Source organism: Macrotis lagotis, chromosome 4, assembly GCF_037893015.1.
Source record: "Macrotis lagotis isolate mMagLag1 chromosome 4, bilby.v1.9.chrom.fasta, whole genome shotgun sequence".
Taxonomy (NCBI): Eukaryota; Metazoa; Chordata; class Mammalia; order Peramelemorphia; family Peramelidae; genus Macrotis; species Macrotis lagotis.
This window is the reverse complement of record NC_133661.1, coordinates 74,797,585-74,820,275: the sequence shown is the minus strand read 5'-3', so window position 1 is coordinate 74,820,275 and position 22,691 is coordinate 74,797,585. Positions and strand designations below refer to the sequence as shown.

At 37.4% G+C, this 22,691-nt stretch overlaps 1 protein-coding gene across 1 annotated transcript in view; it reads right to left on the bottom strand.

Moving 5' to 3' along the window:
* Nucleotides 1–17,507: 17,507 nt before the first annotated feature.
* The window catches only part of CPN1 (carboxypeptidase N subunit 1), a 62,382-nt gene continuing 57,198 nt past the window's right edge, over nucleotides 17,508–22,691 (bottom strand). Inside the window, exons 8-9 of the mRNA XM_074233165.1 lie at nucleotides 18,948–19,066; nucleotides 17,508–17,805 (exon numbers count right to left, since the gene is read on the bottom strand). Of these exons, the coding sequence (XP_074089266.1) occupies nucleotides 17,665–17,805; nucleotides 18,948–19,066 (260 nt within the window). The 3' untranslated portion in view covers nucleotides 17,508–17,664. The remainder of the gene's footprint in view (nucleotides 17,806–18,947; nucleotides 19,067–22,691) is intronic.

Here is a 22,691-nt window from a genome sequence, read left to right as displayed (position 1 = left end):
AAACTTAGATTATGGGTCACAGCCTTTTCCTAAAAGAACCTAATATTTACTTCAGCTAAAGCTATCTGCTAAGGTTAAAGCATTAGAACACAATAGGAAATGGTGCAAAGTGAAGCAAGCAGAACCAATGTACAGTGTATACAATGAATACAGAAAGTAATACATATAGTGATTACAAGTAGTATAAGTAGAGAAAAACAAGAGAAAAAGAAACTGAATGCTATGTAGGTATCATTAGTGAAGAGAGAAGGAAATGTACCTCTCTCTTCTTTACAGAAGATTGCAGATACTGTCAGGTGAGCCTTTATTTTTATCTGCACCAGGTTCCAAATTACTTCCCAGCCTTCGTTGTTGCTCTCCTTCTCCCTTCTTGCCATCAATATTGTGTACCTATTCGAATTTTAGCTCCTAGAGGGCAGGGAATATTTTGCTTGCCTTATTTTGTATCTGCAGTGCTTAGCCCAGGATCTGAAATGTATCAAACTCTTTTTTTATTTTTTTTAGGCTTTTGCAAGGCAAATGGGGTTAAGTGGCTTGCCCAAGGCCACACAGCTAAGTAATTATTAAGTGTCTGAGATGGGATTTGAACTCAGGTATTCCTGACTCCAGGGCCAGTGCTTTATCCACTACATCACCTAGCCGGCCCCAAACTCTTAATAATAAATGTGTTTTCATTTTAGCGAATGTGAATCTGTTCTTTAATTTTGCTGAATTGCTTTTTAATGTCTCACTTTTTAATCCTTTGTTACAAAATTTGGTTTCCATAGGGAGGGCAGCAAAGAGATGGATTTGTAAATAAAGATGATGAAAAAAATAAAATGCATCAAGAAAAGATTTTAAGCACTTGCTACCTGATCAGAGTTCTATTTTAAAAAAAATACATTATGACTTCAAAGGCTTGAAATGCTTTTCTCTAATCGATAAAACTATGTAATACTATAGCATTGCCCAGTATGGAGTTATAAGAAGAAAATATGACCAGACATGGTTGTTCATGTTTATAAATCCAAATAACCAGGTAGCCTGAGATTTGAGGATCACTTGGAGAGTTCTGAATTGCAATAAGGCTACAACTGATTTGGTGTTCACACTAAATCTGACATCAATATTGATGGAAATTGGGAGGGGAACGGGGGAGAGGGGAGGAGGGGTGTCTTCAGGCTTCCTAAAGAAAGACAAATCAGCCTAGGTCAGAACTGAGCAGGTCAAAACTTGCTGCTTAATTGTTGCCCTGAGGGACTGCTGTACTTCTATTCTGAGCAAATTTGGAGGATCTAGTCTCATTTACAAAAATAAAAAGTAGAAAAAATGGTCAGTAGAAATATAAATTAGAGTTGTTGGAATTCACTTATATCTTCATATGTGAACTGTTCCCCATATACCTTTTCTATTATCTTATCTAGACAGGTATTAAATGTCCTAGCAATGGAATTCTATTTAATGTGCCCTGGTTCCAGCTGCTGACATGTTTCCCTTGTAAGGAAAAGGTTATTGTGATTAATATGAAAACATGAAATCTAGTCAGCAAAGGAAATGATATCAGCCAGCTCATCCACTAAGTCAGACAAAGATACTAAAAGGTCATATTTCCTTTCTTTTTTTTTTTAAGGTTTTTTTTTTTTACAAGGCAATGGAGTTAAGTGGCTTGCCAAGGCCACACAGCTAGGTAATTATTAAGTGTCTGAGGCCGGATTTGAACTCAGATACTCTGTCTCCAGGGCCAGTGCTTTAACCACTGTGCAACCTAGCCGTCCCCCTTTCCTATTTACCACGGAAATCTCCGTGTCTCTTTTCTTAACTGTTTGTGATCATATCAGAATAAGAAGAATATATGATATGTACCCTTTCATATTTTTAGTTTCAAGAAGTCTTATGTCAAACTAAGTTATCAGAGTCACCTTAACTGCCCTCTGACAGCTGAAGCTGTCCAGGAAATGGCTTTGATATTTCTGAATTTTCTTGGAGGGGGGGGGGGGGAGTCTCCGGATTGACTTGAGGAACAATTAGCTAGATTTCTTCAAGTTAGTCTGGGGACATGGAGGGGAGGGGAAGTATGTGGAGGGTCAATGAGGTGCTACATCACTAGTGGAGATGGGTGGAGATAGGACCAGCAGTCTAAATACCTGCAGCTTGGTTACCACGAACACTAAGCACTCTATTATGGTGGTTGCCATGCAAGAAGCCCTATTAACAATAGCTAACATTGATAGAGCAATCTTATCTAAGCCCCACAATAAACATTGGAGGTAGGCACTATAAGGTATTACCTTCACTCATCACATAGGAGTGAGAGAGATATATGTTTATATGTCTTTTGCATACACTGTTTTTGCCTGGAATGCACTTCTTCACCTCTACTCTTAGCTTCATTCAAGCCTTTCATATGTGAAGGCAGGTTTGAAACCACCCCATTTTAGCTGACACCTTAATTAGGAGAGAATATGTTTAGAGTGAATCAAACAATCTGAATAGAAGATTCCAGTTCTAATTTATATATATATAAATACTTAAATATACTACATAATATAGTAATTATAGGCATACATCCTTTTGTTGTGTTTTGCTTTATTTCTCTTTGCCTTTTTTAAAAAATTCAATGTTTGTGGCAACCCTGAATTGAGCACATTGTCACCATTTTTCTGATAGCATGGGCTAGCATCATGTATCTGAGTAACAGTTTGGTAATTCTCACAATATTGCAATTTTTCATTATTATTATTATGTCTGTTATAGTGATCTGTGATCAGTGATCTTCGATGTTACTATTGTAATTGTTTGCAGTCCTAGAGTCAGGAGGACCTAAGTTCAAATTCGGCCTCAGACACTTAATAATTACCTAGTTGTATGACCTTGGGCAAGCCACTTAACCCCATTGCCTTGCAAAAACAAAATAAAACAAAAACAATTATATTGTTTGGGCACCCCAGATCTCACCCACAGTAAACCTAATCAATAAATGTTGTGTGTGTTCTGGCTGCTCCTTGAATTGACTCTCTCACAATCTCTTCACCTCTCCTTGGACCTCTTTATTCCCCAAGACACAACAATATTGAAATCTGGCTAATTGGATAACCCTACAATGTCTTCTACATGTTCAAATAAGAGAAAGAATAAATCTAAGGAGCAAACTTCAATGTTGTCTTATTTTAAGAAATTGCTTGGTAGGTAGTTGGTGTGATGAATAGAGCATCATCCTTAGAGTCAGAGGATCTGAGTTCAAATACAACTTCAGATTCTTACTAGCAATGACACCCTGGTCAAGTCTTTTAACCCTGATTGCCTCCAAAAAGGAAAAAAAAAATTCTACAGCCATCCCAACTTTCAGCAGCCACAACCCTGACTAGTTCAGTAGACATCAGCATTGAAACAAGACTCTCCATCAGCAAAAAGATTATGACTTAATGAAGGCTCAGATAATAGTCAGCAGTTTTTAGCAATAAGGTATTTTTAAATTAAGCTAGGTACATTTTCTAAGACATAAATACTATTGTACACTTAATAGACCACTGTAAAATGAACACAACTTTTATATGTACTGGAAAACCAAAAAAACTCACATGACTCACTTTATTGCTATATTTGCTTCATTTCAGGGGTCTGGAACTGAACATACAATTTTAGGTATGCCTGTATATATACTTCGATAATACTAGCTACCTATTTAGATAAAGAATCTCAGAATTGGTGCAGAGATGGAGGAGGAGTTTAGAGATTCTGAGTTTGGGTTCCCAGAAGTTGAAATCTGCATTTGAATGCATTTTTTTAGAAAGATTTTATTTATTTTGAGTTTTACAATTTTCCCCTCATTCTTGCTTCCCTCCCCCCACTCCCCACAGAAGGAATTCTGTTAGTCTTTACATTGTTTCTATAGTATACGTTGATCTCAGTTGAATGTGATGAAAGAGAAATCATATCCTTAAGGAAGAAAAATAAATTATAAGGGTTAGTAGAATTACATAAGAAGATAACGGGTTTTTTTTTTTTTCTAAATTGAAGGTAGTAGTCTTTGGTCTTTGTTCAAAGTCCACACTTCTTTCTCTGGATACAGATGGTATTCTCCATTGCAGATAGCCCAAAATTGTCCCTGGTTGTTGCACTAATGGAACGAGCAAGTCCATCAAGGTTGATCATTACCCCCATATTAGGGTGTACAATGTTTTTCTGGTTCTGCTCATCTTGCTCAGCATCAGTTCCTGCAAATCCTTCCAGGCTTCCCTGAATTCCCAACCCTCCTGGTTTCTAATAGAATGAATGAACTTTTTTTTTTTTTTAACAAGGCTATGGGGTTAACTGACTTGCCCAAGGTCATGTAGCTAGGTAATTATTATGTGTCTGAGTCAGGTCTCCTGACTTCAGGGTCAGTGCTCTATTCATTGCACCACCTAGCTACCCCCTTGACTGCACCTTTGAGGAGCAAAGGCAAGTTGAAGCTGTATGACAGAAAGGAGAAATCAAGAAAACTCACTTGTTCTACAGGTATCTCAGAGTGGTAAAGGTAATACCAAGGGCATAGGTGTACTCTTTCCTCAATTTCCCCTCCTGATCCCTCTATATCAACAGACATTATAACATAATCTGCTGTTTCATTATTCCAGTGTTTCCAATAAACAGAATTTTATCACAAAGAGGCCAGGGGTTAACTAGAGGTAGATATAAATGTTAGGTTAGGCAGAGAGCCCAGTTTCTACCTAGGTTTAGGAATTTTCCTAACTAGGCCTCAGAGAGACAATGACTGAACTCAGAATTTTCATCTAAAATAAAATCTCTAAGGTAGAATAGGTACAATTTGGCCTTTGGAATATGATGCTTTTCACAGCAGGGTATTACTACTTATATCTCTATATGTATGTGTTATATCTGCTCTAACTTTTCTTTTTACCCTGCTACCCCTCCGCCCAGCAGAGGAATATAAGCATCTTTAAATCAGACATTTTTCATTTGTATCTTTGCATTCCCTGGACATTGCCCATGGGCTAGACCTGTGAGAACTCCCTCCAATAATGCATATCAGCAACTATTGTTTGATGGTCTTAAATGTATGATGGTCTGGAAGGTTGGGTGATTTGTTGAAGAAGAGTAGGTGGTATGGTCAAGGCCTCATAGACAACATGTGTTAGCCAACGACTTTAAACCCAAGACTCCTAGACTCCAATTGGACAGCATTCTTCTCTCTTCTATCATCTGATGTATGGCTAAATGCTCATTGGATTAGAAGCAACCCTTGGGTGGGGTGGGGGGGGGAGAGCCACTGTCCCTGCCACCAACTCCCATCATTTGGCAGGGAAGCCCAATCCCAGGGAAGAGGCAAATTTTCAAGCCACCTGACTTGCTCCTTTTGAAGAAATGCAACACAGACAGACAAAGACACACCCACACCCTATTCGCTCTTCTCAGAAGCCAAAGTTACTGAAGGCCCAGAAAAGAAAGTCCATCAAAGTTCCTGTTACTATCAAATGACTGGACATCAGAAATAGGGTTTTAGTAATAAAATATGATGCCAAATATTTAGTAATAAAATATGACATCTGCCTGAATGGTGCATTGGACCAGAATCAGACAGAAGGCGAGTTCAAATCTGGTTTAGATACCCTGGGCAAGACATTTAAAGCATTTGCCTCGGTTTCCCCATCAGTAAAATGGGAATGATTATAGTACCTACCTCACAGTATTGTGAGGATCAAGTCAGATATCTGTAAAGTGTTTATCATACAACCTGACATGTAGCAAAAACTGAATTAATACATATTTTTCTTTCTTGCCACTGCTCAGTATGGCTCATTGGAATTTTCCATCTGGTTTGCAGCTGAAACCTCTACTACAGATTGTCTTTCCCCATTATATAATGTGAGCTCCTTGAGAGCTCCTGTCTAGTACAGTGTTTTGTATATGATATTTTATTAAAATTCTTTTTCATGCAGCCCTGTTTGTGGTGGCAAAGAATTGGAAATCAAGTGAATGTCCTTCAATTGGGGAATGGCTTAGCAAACTGTGGTATATGTATGTCATGGAATACTATTATTCTATTAGAAACCAGGAGGGAAGGGAATTCAGGGAAGCCTGGAGAGATTTGCACGAACTGATGCTGAGTGAGATGAGCAGAACCAGAAAAACACTGTACACCCTAACAGCAACATGATGGTGATATAAACCTTAATGGACTTGTGTATTTCATCAGTGCAACAGTCAAGGACAATCAGGGGCTGTCTACAATGGAGAATACCATCTTTTATCCAGAGAAACAATTGTGGAGTTTGAACAAAGTTCAAAGACTGTTCCCTTTAATTTAGAAAAAAAACTGATATCTCATTGTCTGATTTTGCTATCTCTTATACTTTATATTTCTTCTTTAAGGATATGATTTCTTTCTCATCACACTCAATTTGGATCAATGTACAACATGGAAACAATGTAAAGACTGACAAATTGCTTTCTGTGGGGGGGTGGGGGAGGGAAGTGAGATGGGGGAAATATTGTAAAACTCAAAATAAATAAAATCTTTAATAAAAAATTCTTTTTTCCATTCATTCATTCACTTGCTCATGCATAAGGCAGGATTCAATTCTCTTGATAGCAAGTCTGTTCAGGCCACTCACTCCTGCTACCTCTCAAAGAGAATATTTAGTCTATCTCTCTCTCTCTCTCTCTATACAAACTCCCTGCCCACAAAATGCTAGGCCAGATTAAAGTGTAATTGAGAAATGTTTAAATAAAATAAATAAAAAATTCAATAGGATATAGTCAGAGTGACTTCCTAAGTCACCACATGGTCTGCAGCAATCTGTTTCTCTTTGAATCTGATCAAGCAAACCCTCACAGGAAATAGAGGCTAGTTTCACTTCCTATGCAGATTTTTTTCCCCCTTGTCTTTGACACACACCTAAAATTTCATATTGTAAACAGATAATTCTGCCCTGAAATGTGATGAGTCTGAGGTCAGGAATTCTTCCTATTTAATTTTCCCCTGTTGACTATGTTCAGACTCTTTCCTGTATAACAAGGATTTTTCAATTGAATGTTTGAAAAATATGATGATAATGTATTTCAATAAATTGGTTTCTTTTCTAATCTTGCGTATTTTATTTTATGCATTTAGAAGCTTTCTTCTGAGTATGTGTCTCTAGGTTTCAATACACATTGCCAAAAAGGGATATGACACACAAAAAGGATTAAGAACCACTGGTCTATACTGTGATATAAGGGAATAGGGGTTAGAGCACTAGACCTGAGTTCAGATCAATTAATCAGCAAACATTTATCACCTACTGTATCCTGAACACTGTGCTGGATACCTTCAGATATTATGTACGTGAGTAACCAAGATGATGTTTGTCCTTCACTCCTTCACTCTTTCTCTCTCTCTCTCTCTCTCTCTCTCTCTCTCTTTTTAGGTTTTTGCAAGGCAAATGGGGTTAAGTGGCTTGCCCAAGGCCACACAGCTAGGTAATTATTAAGTGTGAGACTGGATTTGAACCCAGGTACTCCTGACTCCAAGGCCAGTGCTTTATCCACTATACCACCTAGCTGCCCCCACTCCTTCACTCTCAAAGAAGACCATGACATCAGGGACATGATGCCATGACATGCATTTGATGGGGGGAGGGGGTATATGCTAAGTTGTCAGTCTCACTTTCTCCTCTGGAGTCATCTGGGTCCAGTGGCCAGATATGGATCAGGATGACTAAAGCTGGTCCTGGATATGAGGCAATCAGGGTGAAGTGACTTAACCAAGGTCATACAGCTAGCAAATGTCTGCACTCCGATTTGAACTCAGGTCCTCCTGACTTTAAGAACAGTGCTCTCATCAGTAGCTCCCTTATATAACCACAGGAGAGTCCTAGCTTATAATATGGACATCATCATCACCTTATTCATAGTGACTATTTCACTGAGTTGGCCTGAGGATCAAATGAGATGCCTTTCAAGTGCTTTGTACTTTACTACATTTGTTGTTGTTCAGTTGGTTCAGTTGTATCTGACTCTTTGTCACCCCATTTGGGGTTTTCTTGACAAAGCTACTGAAATGATTTGTCATTTCCTTCTTCAACTCATTTTACAGATGAGGATACTGAGACAAACAGGGTTAAGTGACTTACCCAGGGCCATACAGCTAGTATCTGAGGCCAGATTTGAATGCATGAAGAGAGTCTTCTTGATTCCACTTCATCACCTAAGCTATCCAAAGTAAAACATACAAGCCAACTATTATTAGAAGTAGAATTGAAGACAAGTTTAAAAGCCTTGTTTCAATATTTAACCAAAAAAATACATATTTCAGAAAGTAGGGCTTTATCCTCCCTCCCCTTCCCCCCCCCTAAAATGCTCAAAATACATCAGGAGTGGAAACAGTAAAAAGATAAGGTGGTAGATGGAGAAAGAGCTTGCTATATTGCCACACAGATAAGCTGACAATGAAAAACATGTGGAAAGAAATAGGAGAGAGGCCTCTGAGAAGGGGAGGAGCTCCTCTTCTTGTTAAGACAAGATAAATATTGATAATGTTGAAATGACCAAGCTTCCATCCAGGTATTTTGTTTACCTTCAGATAAAGACATGAGTAATATTTAAAAACATATGTGACTATGCATGAGTTTTCCCTCCTAAGTAGTTTTATGTGTTGCTATGATTAGTAATCAATCTGATATTAATGAACCTTTCTGAACATAGCTAGGCTGATCCTCAGCTATATCTGATATCTTTCCAGTATGGAAGGACATGCTAGAGATGGCCTTTGCTGACCCAGCCTGAGAACCTAGGCTCACTTCCAAGGGATAAATAGAGACTTTAGTGGAGAAAATGACTGGATAGACTTTCTATAAATAGCAGTGGCCTGAAGTGCTGTGAAACCGATGAAAAATGACCAACTTTTAGAAATGACCAAGTACTAGACCTATGATTTTGCTGATGTGAAGGGGGTCCTGATGAAGACACTCCCCTCAGCCCCAATCATTATAATCACCATTTTTGTAGTGCTTTAAGATTCAAAGTCAGACTATTAGGAAAATGATTTGTTTACATTTGTGTTTATATCTTTTCTTATTAAATGATAAAAGACACTTTTGTGGCACTAGAATATGCCAACATAATATATGGACAAAATCACTTGTTTCTTTTAATCATTACAGTTCAGTTATTTTTTTGTAATTGTTTTTACATGTTTAAGGCTATGTTTTTCAATGTGTTTTCATTTTTCGAAAGAAAAAAGTTAGATTAAGAATTCAAGGGGGCGGCTAGGTGGCGCAGTGAATAACAGCACTGGCCCTGGAGTCAGGAGTACCTGAGTTCAAATTCGGCCTCAGACACTTAATAATTACTTAGCTGTGTAGCCTTGGGCAAGCCACTTAACCCCATTGCCTTGCAAAAAAAAGGGGGGGGGGTTCAAAGCTATTGTATACTGTACTACTTGGAAAGTACTTACTTTTTTGAGTGAAAACTGGTTATAGGGCCTACTTCTGACTTGCCATAGCCAAGAATATGATTCCTGCCCTTCTATATGTCCCCATCAGCCTCCACGATTCAGATCTTTATTTGGCTGCAGTAGCTCTATTTTATACATTTATTGGAGCTGTTCTTTGAGGAGCTCTTCTGTGAATTTCAGGGTGAAAATGTGATAAATATGAAAGTTGGAAGGAATCTCTTGAATGCTGATCTATTTTTAAAACCGCTTTGCTCTGGATATGAGAACAAAAATACTTTTAAGTCCTCAGCAACTGGGTCTTGTCACCTGCTTGGAGATAGTCATCTTAACATAATCATCAGGAAATCGCTGTCCCAATTATAAAGGGATTCCACAATGTAATAAATTATAAAGATTAAAATGTCTTTTCTTAGGTTAAATAATACTTATCTAATATTATAAATACTGTGGAATGCTGTAGTTATTTTCCTTCTACTTCCTTTTCCATGTAAGTGGAAAATGTTTGTTCATTTAATGATATAATACTCATTGAAAAGTTGCCTGCATGGATCTAAAATAAACCTTCTTAAAGTGTTTGCATGCATTTCCTTATTTTAAATGCAAATGTAAAACATAAAATGTAAAAAAAAAAACAGAGTAATCTAGAGCTTTGAGAGGTTATATGACTTACCCAGAATCACACAGACAATATGTGAAAAGTTGGGCTTGAATTCAGTTCTTTCTGGCTTAGGGGCCAGCTCTCTGTTATAACACACTAGTACTTGGGTGAGGACAAGAATTCATAAATGAGTTGCTGTGACAATAAAAGTAGTCAGTGAAAGAACTGGAAATTGAACGGATGTCCATCAATTAAGGAATGGCTGAATAAGTTGTAATATGATTATTATGGAATTGGTTGTTGTCTTTCATTCTCAAAGAGAATCAAAATGACATCACTATGTTAGAATCAAGTTAAAAGTGTGCCCAACTGTGCCTGATCAGACCAATACTTGCTGGAATACTATTGTGCTATAAGAAATGATAAAGACAATTTCAGAAAAATTAAGGAAGACTAATACAGCATAATGATGCAGAGGGAAGTAAACAGAACCAGGAAAATTGTACAACAATATATTATGAATGACTTATTCATTTTAGCAATATAATGATCAAGACTATTTCAAAGGACTCATAATGAAAAATGCTATCCACATCCAGAGGAAAAAAAAACTGATGGGGTATGAATGCAGGATCAAAATATATAATTTTTCACTTTATTTTTTTCAGGGCAGAATAGAATTTTTCTGTCTTCTTTTACAAAATAACCAATATGGAAATATTTTACTGATTGCATTCATACAACTTGTTATCAAATTGCTTGCCATCTCAGAAAGGGGAGAAAGGAGGGAGAATATTAGATTCTCAAAATTTTTAAAATGAATACTGAAACTTGTCTACATGTAATTGAGAAAACAAGTGTAGTCAGTGAGGGTTATAGATCCCAAATAGAGTACTATACCATAAACTAGGATCAAGGTCAGAAAATAACACTCTCTGAAGTATCTTCTCCCCTCCCCCCTTTTGTTGCTGATAAAGTTGGGGGTTAGTTCCTAAATGGGCCTAGGGAATCTCACTAAAGAGAAACATGTGCCTTAATGCTTAACTCATATGATAAATTATCATCTTGGCAATTGTAACATCTGTTATGAAGGTTCTAGTGGTATAGGAAGTAGTGCAGTGCTGTGGAAAGAATGCATTCATTATTGTCCTATAACAAATGTTGGCACAGGCAGTTTCATAGGAAACTGAGAAGACCCCACTGAACTGATGTATTGTGCAATTTGTACAATAACATTATGGAGAAAAATAACTTTGAAAGACTTTAGAATGCTGATGAAAACAATAAACCATTAAGTCCAAATGAATCAAGATGAATCACACCACATTTACCTCCAAAAAGAAAGGTGATTAATTTAAAATGTAGGGAAAAAAACATGCCTTTAGACATAGCTAAAATGAACATTTTCTATATTTTATCTAGGTATCCTGGTCTTTATTTTCTTTTATTTGCTCAAATGGAGGATAATGAGAATTTTATAAGCACACATACACATATATATACACCCATGTGAGTAAACATTTAGCTATATTTATGAAATTTATCTGGAGTCAGAAGATCTGAGTTTGAAACAGCTATGTTGTTTAAGTTATTTTGTGATCTGGAATTGACTTTGATAACTTCTCCAGGCCTCATTTTCTCATCTGTAAAATGGGAGGTTTGGATTAGATACTTTCTAAACTCAATTCCAGTTCTTAAATCTATGGTCCTATCAGATTGTTGGTAGCTGGCAGGGACTATTGCACAGAGGCAGTGTGGGGAAGTAGGTTGAGTGTTGATCTTAGAGACAGGAGGTTCTTACTAGCTGTGTAGCCTTGGGCAAGTCAAATAACCCTCTGGTGTAACATTCCAAAAGACTTATCTTGTAAAGCATAAACTGAATGTTGGAATCTGTTTATTGTGGAAGAAGATCTAATTCAAGGAATTCTCTATACTGATGAAATTGTATATCCTTCCCCTGATACATAAGGAATGCTAAAACATTCAACAAGAAGGGAAGACATTTCAATTCTGGTAGCTGATATAAGCTCCTTTGACAAAGTCAGATTCCCTGGGGTAGAGAGCAATAGCTAAAGAAGGTAGAGTAAGGGCAGGAACTTACCTGAATTCTTCCAAATTCTCTTCCAAATAAACTTAACATAATGCCTGAAAATGAATAATTTTCTAGCCCAAAACAACTTAGAGGGTAGACAGGAAAGGTCTCTATCTCACTGGTGTGAGTGGAGCACCATATAGAGCAGGTCTAGATAACCAGGAGCAGGCCACACCTTGGCAAGCCGGTGCAGGCCTTGGGGGTGACTGAATCAGCTTTTGGAGCTCAGCCCACAGATGGTAAGGAGGCTGAACAATGGAGCAGATTACAGAGCAAAACTCTGTTGCATTGCCTATGTGGAGATCCAGGTTGTTGGTGCAGGGTGGAGGAGCACTAGTGCACTAAAACTCACAACCACAGAAGTGATGTCTGTCCTTCATTCTCAAAGACAACCATGACATCAGGGAGGTGATGCCAGGACAAGCACATTAATTGGATTTGAGTGGAGGTGGGGGGGGGGGGTCTAAGTCATCAGCCTCACTTTGTTCTCCAGAATCATCTGAATTCAGTAGTCAGATATGAATCAGTATGACTGGAGATGGCCTTGGATGTGAAGCAATCAGGGTTAAGTGACTTGCCCAAGGTCACACAGCTAGTCAGTGTCAAGTGTCTGAAGTTGGATTTGAACTCCAGTCCTTCTGACTCCAAGGCTAATGCTCTATCCACTGTACCACCTAATTGCCCCCCCCCCCCCCCCCCCCCCAGGACAACTAGGACCATGGTCACAGTCTAGGGTAGAAAAGAATGCTTGTGATTACTCACAGACCAGAATAGTAAACACACCTTGGAAGAAATGATTAAAAGGTGCCAAAATTTAGCTCTGAAAACAGCAGCAATAAAATCTGAAACTTGGGACTGTGTCCCTCCACGTTAGAAGCAGAGTCCAACTTTAACATGAAGTTAAAAGACAAGAAATAGATTGGGGGAAACATGAGCAAATAAAAGAACCTGACCATAGAAAGTCAGTGTAATGTTTAGAAAAACTCAGAACATGTAAGGCTTCAAAGAAAAATGTGAATTATCAAATCCAAAAGGAATTCCTGGGAGAGTTAAAAAAAAGATTTTAAAAATCAAATAGGAAAGATAGAGGGAAAAATTACAAAATGAGTGATATAAAACAATCATAAAAGAGGAGTCTTTCTCCAGCTTTATTTTGTGAGAAATTGATGTAAACATGGTAAGTGACTTGCCTAGGGTCACACTGCTACTAAGTGTCTATAATCACTAAGAATTAGATGTTTTTTATATTTCGTCTCCTTGGCAGACATACATTATTAAAATGTTTCTCTTTTGTGGATAGTTTTAGGCTTAAGAGTTCAAAAGGACCTTACCTGTCATCTACTAGTGTCCTTAATCCCCTCATTTTATAGAAAACTTGAGGATTAAAGATCAAGGAACTTGTTCAAGGATAATGACATATACTCTGATGCCAAATTCAGCTTTCTTTTATACTATTCCACAATGCCTCCCAGAAAAATGTCAGTTGTTATGCCAGAAAATTGTCAATTAATTGAAACAGAAATTAGGAAACTCAACATTTATAAGCATCTACAGTGTGCTTATCTGATGTAATCTCTAAATGGACATTGGAACAGACATTTTGTAATTGCTTCTAGTTTGTTCTAGAGGGCAAGAATCAGACTTTTGACTGGCTGATGAGTTGATAACTGACCAAATTGAATTTCTCTTTCTTTCCTGGTTGTGTTGTAATGAGGATACAAAAACCAGTGAAGTTGGTGAACCTCACTGGGGCTGCTGCCACAGGGCCAGTGAATTAAAGACCTATTGCTTCTTTTGTTAGGTAGAGTATTGGAGATAGATAAGACTTTATGACCTTCCAAAGGTTAGATTAGTGAGCATCCTCCTATGAGGTAGGCTCCATGCTAAGTGTTAGAGGTATCAAGAAAGGTAAAAGAAGGTCAATGCTCTATTTTCAAGGTATACAGCCTAATTGGTAGACACAACTTGCAAACTATTTTCAAACAATCTATATATAGGAAAGTGGAAATAAGAAACAGAGGGAAGACACTAGAATTAAGGTGGATAAGGAAAACTTCCTTTAGAAGGTAAAATTTTAACTGGGCCTTGAAGGAAACCAAGGAAATCAGGAGGCGGGGATGAAGAGGGAGAGTATTTCAGGAATGGGGCGAAAATGCCCACATTTAGGAATTTGAAGTTTCTTGATGGACAAACAGAAAGCAAAGAGGCTCATGTAACTAGATTGGAGTATCTATGTCTGTGGGGGAGTGAGAGGGGAATTGTGGTAGTAAGATATAAGGTTGGAAAAGGAAGGGAGAGACAGGCTTTGAATCCAAACAGGATTTTCTATTTGGTCATGAAGGTGATAGGGAATATCTATGAGTTTTGAGTATATTTATAGGGAATTGAACATGGTCAAACTTATGCTTTCAGATCACTTTAGGATGTTTTGTTTAGAACATCTATGAAATATTGAAATATCCTGTCTGAGACATTCAAATGGCAGTTGAAGATGCCATAACAGAAGTCAGCAGACAGTTTAAGGCAGGAGAGGTAGATCTGAGAATCATTAAATAGACATGATAATTGAATCCATGGCAGTTGAAGAGTTTAAGCAGTGAAAGTTTATAAGAAGAGAGACCAAAACAAAGTTGAGTAAGACATCTATGACTGGTGAGCTTGACTTGACTTCTTCCTAAGATTTAGCAGAGAAAAATGAGAATGAATGGTCAGATAGGAAGGAGAACCAGGAGAGAGCAATGTCATAAAAATCTAGAATATCAAGAAGAGAGCAATCAGTGTCAAAGGCTACAGAAGTCCAGGAGCCAGAGTCCATTTTCAGATTTGTCAGATGAGTACAGATGAGTTGATATCTGAGGATTTATTTGAAAAGGGACCTCCTTGACCCATCCTGAAAGTAATAGACTCATAATCATACATCAGATTTGCTGCCTTTAGAAGTGAACCTGTGTGAACTGAACCAACCTTTCTGGAGAGCAATTTGGAATTATGTCCAAGGGCAATAAAAGGGGCAGCTAGGTATCACAGTGGATAGAGTGCCGGCCCTGGATTCAGGAGGACACAAGTTCAAATGCGGCCTCAGACACATAATAATTAGCTGTGTGGTCTTGGGCAAGCCACTTAACCCCATTGTCTAGCAAAAACCTAAAAAAAGGGCAATAAAAATGCACAACCCCTTTAATCCAGCAATACTACTCCTGGGTCTATAACCTGAAGAAATCATGAAAAGGGGTAAAAAGATCACTTGTACAAAAATATTTGTAGCGGCTCTGTGGTGGCAAAGTATTAGAAATCGAGGGTCGTGTCCATCACACTTGGGGAATGGCTGAACAAATTGTGGTACATGTATGTGATGGAACGCTATTGTTCTATTAGAAATCAAGAGGGAGGGAATTTCAGAGAAGCCTGGAAAGACTTGAATGAATTAATGCCGAGTGAAATAAGCAGAACCAGAAAAACACTGTACACCCTAACAACAACATGGGGTTGATGATCAACCTTAATGGACTTGCTCATTCCATCAGTGCAATAAACAGGGACTATTTTAGGCTACTGGGATGGAGAATACCATCTCTATCCAGAGAAATAACTGGAGTTTAAACAAAGAGCAAAGATTATTCCCTTCAATTATTTTTTAAAAAGTTGTCTTATGTACTACATAATTTTGCTCAAATATTTTATTTCTTCCTCAGGGATGTTTTTTCTCACCACATTCAATTTTGATCAATGCAAAGCATGGAAACAATGTAACGATTATCAGATTGCTTTCTATAGGTGGGAGGAGGGGAAGGGATTGGGAGGGAAATGGACGAAAAACTGTAAAGCTCAAAACCTTACCAAAAAAATTAGAAACTACTATTAAATATAATTGGAAAACGAATAAAATATATATGAAAAAAGAAGTGAAACCTGGAAGCTCAATTGTTTGGTAGCTAACTACAATGAGAATGAATCCACTTCTTACCAGAGTTTGAAAAGACAAGAGAGCTTTGTAACTTCTATTCTTGGTATATTTTTGGCAGTTAATGTTCAGTTCCCTGATTCTTCATGATCCCATTTGAGGTTTTCATGGCAAAAATTCTAGAGTGGTTTGCCATTTCCTTCCCAACTCAGTTTAATAGATGAGGAAACTGAGGCAAAAGGAGTTAATTGACTTTCCAGGTAAGAAAGTTAATGCCATTATTTCCAAGGTATTCAGCCCAATTTGGCTAAGTATCTAAGGATGCATTTGAACCCAAATCTACCTGACTTCAGGATAGGAATTCTGTCCACTGAACCACTAAGCTTCTCCCAGCAGTAAATATACTTTTGTAAAAGCTCATTGATTAAATGATGATGGGATGATAATCCCTTGTACTGATATTGGAGACTTATGATAGTATAACCCCCTTAGAATCATCATTATTAACTTTGCTCTGGGGATATGACTCATCAGGGTGTGTGAGTTCAAGGAGGATTAATAGAGTTTATAAAAGTATAAAATAAATTGGCACTCTGATTATAAGACAGTCTTCTATTGAGACTGGTCAACATACATAAATTTCTCAGAAAACTGATCTCTCTGGAAAATAAGGGGGCTTGGGGTGGATAGGTGGCACAGTGGACAGAGCACCAGCCCTGGAGTCAGGAGTACCTGAGTTCAAATCCGGCCTCATACACTTTATAATTACCTAGCTGTGTGGTCTTGGGCAAGCCACTAAACTCCATTGTCTTACAAAAAAGAAAAAGAAAAAGAAAATAAGCTGGCTTAGAATTTTGTATTTGATCAGATCCCAAAAGTTTGGATAAAAGAGGAACTGAGAATAGAGATACAAGGGGAAATTCTGAAATTGGTAGACTAGAAGCTCCTTATTGAGTACAAATTCTTTTTCAATCTTTCTTTTGTCTTTCCAGGCCTAGTACAGTGCTTTGTAAATAGCAAACATGAAATTAATTCTTTGAGGATATTGAATTTCCTATCTTTGAGCATCCTTCTGTGGAAACATAATTGTTTACAGCATAGAAGTTAAGACTCTTTTAAGGGATATAAAACTGGTCTGCATTACACTATAACTAAAATGCCAGGAGCATTTGACATATCCCTTGACTTTGAACTCTTGTGGAGCTTAATTCATTTCTAGGGATGTCCTAGAAAGAAAAAAGATCCAAGCTCTGAAGAATCTGAACCATGATAGATCCTTATGATACTAAATTTGTACTAAACTGTAGGAGAACATTCCGAGCTTGCGTTGGTCAGTTCAGCCAGTCAGACACACTGCAAGACTGTAACATTGCAAAATATTTTGATCCTTTTTGAGAACAGACAACCAATCAACCAACCATACTAATTAAAAAGGTCCTGATAAATTTTAGAAATAGTAATCATCGATACAAACTGAGAACACGATGTTTTTTTGAATTAAATTTTGTATTTAAATACCTCACAGGTAACAAAATAGATAGCTTTGTGTTATTTAATATCAGGCACAATAAGATCTAATCAAGTGTTGCCACTTTTTCTCATCCTGGTTTGGGTGACTGATTTTAAGGCAGGACTATGAGCTGAACCCTGCTGCAAGATCAGGGCCTGCCTCTCCGTGTCTCTTTGCCGTTTTCTCGGGAGGCCACCTTTTTTAGGAGGGTTTTGCCACTGGGAACTTTGAAAGGGACTTTTTGCTCAATTGGTTCTTTAATCGTGTCTTTCCTGAGATGAAAGTTAATCTAAAAGAGAAAGAAAATACAGGTTTTTTTAGAATGAAACCCTCTAGCCCAGTCATTCCTACTTTTTTATTTACTTGCTCTTAGAAATTATACATTGTGAAGGATTACTTTGGGAATTTTTTATGAAGCATAAAAATTTATAAAGACAAGATAAGAACAAGAAAGGAAAAAAGAAAACAGAAACCAAGTCAAATTTCTAGTTCTACCTAGCTAGTTCACTAATTTAAAAAAAATATTATGACCTCAGTATTGTCCTGAAGACAAAGACTTTAGTACAAAATCCCTTAACTTTTATCCTAGGCTAAGAGATGCTAAAATATAGACTAAGGTGGATAGTGAGGGAAGAAAAATCTATCTGGGGGTGGGGTAGGTCACAACTTCAAAAAGGAAGCTAAGAAGATATTGGAAAGAGAGCATAGACTTGTCTGGAGGGACAAATGGGGCTGTATCCCCAGTTTTATCATCCACATAATGGAAGAGAGGTAGAGTTGGGGTGTTGAACTCTAAATTCTCAAGTATCTTTCAGTTGTTTCTATTATTCTGTGACTAAAACTGAACCTTGATTGACTCTATCCCCTCTAATTCTTACTTACTTAAAAATAACTCATTTGGAGAATTCATATGGACTCAAGAGTGTCAAATGTTATTTGGTTATATAGACAATAGGCTTGCCCAAGGGACAAATGGTGCCAGGAAAGGAAACTCTAGTGGAGCCACCTGGTGGATTTATTTAGTAAAGTCAGAAAGTGAAAGGAATCCAGGTGACTACAGCATAGGTTTAGGGTTGGAACAGACCTTTGGAGGCCATAGGATATTAATTTTTAATGTAGTTTTTAACATTCATTTTTATAAGATTAAGTTCTAAATTTTTTCCCTCTCTCCAAGATGACAAGTAATATGCTATGTTATCCAAAATACTTTGGACTTGGGTTCCCTTCCATAGTGAAAAAGGGAAAAGAAAGAAGGGAAGGGATAGTTTGCCGGAGGTACAGAAGAAAAATAGGATATGAAGTAAGGTAGAATGAGAAAAAAGGTTGACAAGAATTAGAGCTATGGTTCATATAGTTCAGGGGAACTAGAACTAAAAGCACTAATTTCCTACATCAGCAAGAAAGATACTGGAAAATATTGATCTAACTTACCTGCGTTGCCTCTGCAGGCCCAACTGTTACAGTTGTTGTCTCTGACACATATCCAGGTGCTGAGGCAGTGACAGTATAAGTACCTGGCAATAGCAGCCGGAAGTAATCACCTTCCTTACCTAAAAACCATAAGGGTTTAAGATTCAGTTTGTAAACCAGAAATCTGCTTATACAATGACTCAATGCCCCAAATGGAAACAAGCCTCGAAGGTCTTAGTGGACCATAAAATATAAATAGTTCAGCAGTAGGGTGGCATAGCTATTATAACATTAATGCAAATTACAGACATTAAGAGAAAGCACCAATCAGGAAGATAAATATTAAATCCTTTATAACCTTGCCCCTTTCCACCTTTCCTGTTTCCTTCCACCTAACTCACACCACATACTCTGGGATCCACTGACCCTGGCCTTCTTGAGGTATCTCTTACAAGATTCTCCATCTCCTAACTTGAGGTATTTTCACTGAATGTCTTCCCAAACTCACACCCCGCCCTGTCCTTGAAATTCTGTCCATCCTCATCTCCCTCCTTTCCTCTCTGCCCTCCCTTCTGGTCCCAGTTAAAAGCCCACCTATGCAATAAGCTTTTTCTTACCCCACCTTAAATCTTGAATTTGTCCTTTGTATATCTTATTTGTACCCAAATGTATATCTCCCATTAGACTAGAAGCTCCTTGTAAGCAAGGACTATGCTTTTCTTTTCTTTTTAGCCCCAATGTTTAGTACATATCCTGTTAAGTGAAAGACTGACAAAATATTTTAGTGTTTCTTTGGTTTATATTTTTTTATATGACTAAAATGGAAATGTCACACATAACTACATTTATTAAACTGCCTGTCTTCTCAATAAAGGTGGGAAGGAGAAATTCGAAATGAAATTTTAAAGCTGGAATTTTAAAACTTTGGGAAAAAATTTCAAAAATTAAGTAAAAAAACCAAAATATTCAAGTAGAAGCAAATGGTTATTTGTTAGCAATTCTATAGAAGTAAGCCCTGCATTAGACTGATATTGGCCTAGATTATCTCTTAAATTTTAAATTGTTGAGAAGTTGCTAATGCATTGAAGGGCAGCTACATGACACAGAGGATAGAACTCTGGGTCTAGAGTCAGGAGGACCTGAATTCAAACCTGGCTTCATACACCAACTGTGTGACCCTAGGCTAGGCATGTCAGGTAACTCAGTTTGCTTCAGTTTTCTTCATCTGTAAAATGAAGGAAAATGACAAACCATGCCAATAATTTTGCTGCGATTCTATGTGGGTATAAGTAGCAGCCTATCTGAAAGTTCCCCATACCAATCATAAACTCAGAAATATAAAAAAAAAAAGAAAGAAAAAAACAGTAAAATCATAGCCATGAATTAAATTATATATTAATTTATACACTTCAACTGATAATTTCTTGTTACTTTGTGAGCTCATCTGTCTATACTATGTACATATCTGTTTAATTTATCTTTTGCTGTTATTATTTATACTCAATGTGCTTGCTAATTTCTGGTTCAACCATCTTTACTCTGCATTCTGCATATTGGTAATTTTCAATAGTAATGACAGAATTAACAAAGTTCTTCCTAAGGAGTTAGTATATATTGAGCTCTATGTATGTGTATCTTCCCAATAGAAAGTAAGCTTCTTGAAATCAGGTGGAGGGGGGAAGCTAGGTGGCTCAGTGATTAGAGCAGCAGCCTTGGAGTCGGGAGGACCTAAGTTCAAATTTGGCCTCATACACTTAATAATTACCTGGCTGTGTGATCTTAGACAATAACCCCATTGCCTTAAATAAATAAAAATTAAAAAAAAAACTAAACAAAAAGAAATCAGGTATGTTTTTTCTATTGTTTTTATATCTCTGAGTTTTAGTACATTGTTGCTATTGTTCCTATTTAATCAAATCTAACTCTTCATGAACCCATGGACTCCCTACAGGTTTTCATGGCAAAGATACAGGACTAGTTTATCATTTTCTTCTTCAAATAAATAAGAGGTTAACTGACTGCACAGGATCACAAAGCTACTAAGTGTCTGAGGCCAAATTTGAATTCAGATCTTCCTGATTCCAAGCCCATGGTCTATCCACCAAGTCACTTAGCTGATTTTTCTACCACATTTTGCTGTTGTTCATTTGTCTCTATCTCTTCATGACCACATTTAAGGTTGGGTTTGGTTTTTTGGGGGACAAAGATATGGAGAAATTTGCCATTTTCTTCTCTAGCTCATTTGACAAATGAGGAAACTGAGCCAAACAGATTTAAGTGACTCGTCCAGGGTTACACAGCCACTAAGTATCTGAGGTTAAATTTGAACTCAGAAAGAGGAGTCTTCCTGATAAAGGGCAGCACTCTATTCACTATACCACCTAGTTGTTCCCTTCTAGCACACAGATGGTGCTTGATAAATCATGGTAAATTAATTAATTGTACTTTCAATATCTGAGGTGGCTAGGTGGTGCAGTGGATAGAGCACCAGCCCTGGAGTCAGGAGTACCTGAGTTCAAATCCGTCCTCAGACACTTAATAATTACCTAGCTGTGTGGCCTTCGGCTAGTCACTTAACCCTATTGCCTTGCAAAAACTAAAAAAAAAAATATACTTTCAATATGCCATCTTTGTCCAAAGACCAATGAGCTGGTAAAGTGGCAGAAGAATCAAGTCAAATCCAGATCGACATTTTCTTTATAATTGAAAGCAGAAAATAAAAAAAATTGTATCTCAAGGGAAAGAGATCAGATTCCGAGCAGAGATGTTACTAGAAAATTCTAGAGCTACTTCTATCATGTTCTCAAAAGTAATGTGATATAGTTAGCACAGGTTGTAGAAGATTGTGATTTGCTTTTTACTGATTGTTCCTGTATCATGTCTCTGAGATGTTCTTTGTGCTTGGGCTGTTCCCTATTCAGCCTTCTTAACCAGTACCTTGAGTACCCTGTCAAAGTTTGATCCCTGCTGGGCATTCTTTTATAAGCAGGATTTCCCCTGATTTTAATATGTATTTAAAAACTCATACCCACAATGCCATGTGAGATATGTGTGCCTGGCAGTTTATGAGTCTTGGAACTCTCCCTGCTATGGCCTCCAGGGTGAACAGGTTTATGACTTATGTGTACATATATATCCCAGAGTTAAAAGATTCAGGGTTCCAGATGACTGGATAGCTAAGGAGCATGTACTCTTTTGCTGTATCCTTTTCCTAATAAATAAACTGCTCAGAACTGTCAGTGGTCAAGTAAGTAGTATTTTCTTTGGCTTCACTCTGAAACCTGAGAGGTGTAAGTTAGATTGATGCAATAAGAAATATTTCATGGGAGACTGGATCATCTCTCTTTGCAATGCTCATTATGAGTAAAGTAAACAGATTGTCACCAAGCTAATTGCGGTTTATGGATCAACATCTCCTGGGGAGAATGAAGTAGAGAAATCCTCTGTAGAAACAGATCATATTAAAAAATTCTAAAATTGTGAGCTTTTCCTTTCCAGTTTTTTACTACTGTATTACTTCATCATGAGAGCTTGCACAAAAAAGATGAGTTGGTTATGAGATAACAATAAAGGCTTATATTTAAATAACTATTTATATAAGAAAAAGAAGAAAAAGAAAACAGGAAAGAGAGAGAGAGAGAGAGAGAGAGAAAACGTAGAAGGTAATCTTAAAAGGCAATAGCAACAGAGGGACTAGGGAAGGCATCCTAGAAGAATCTTGAAGAATTGAGTCTTGAAAGTCAGAGAATTTGAGGAAGGTCCCTA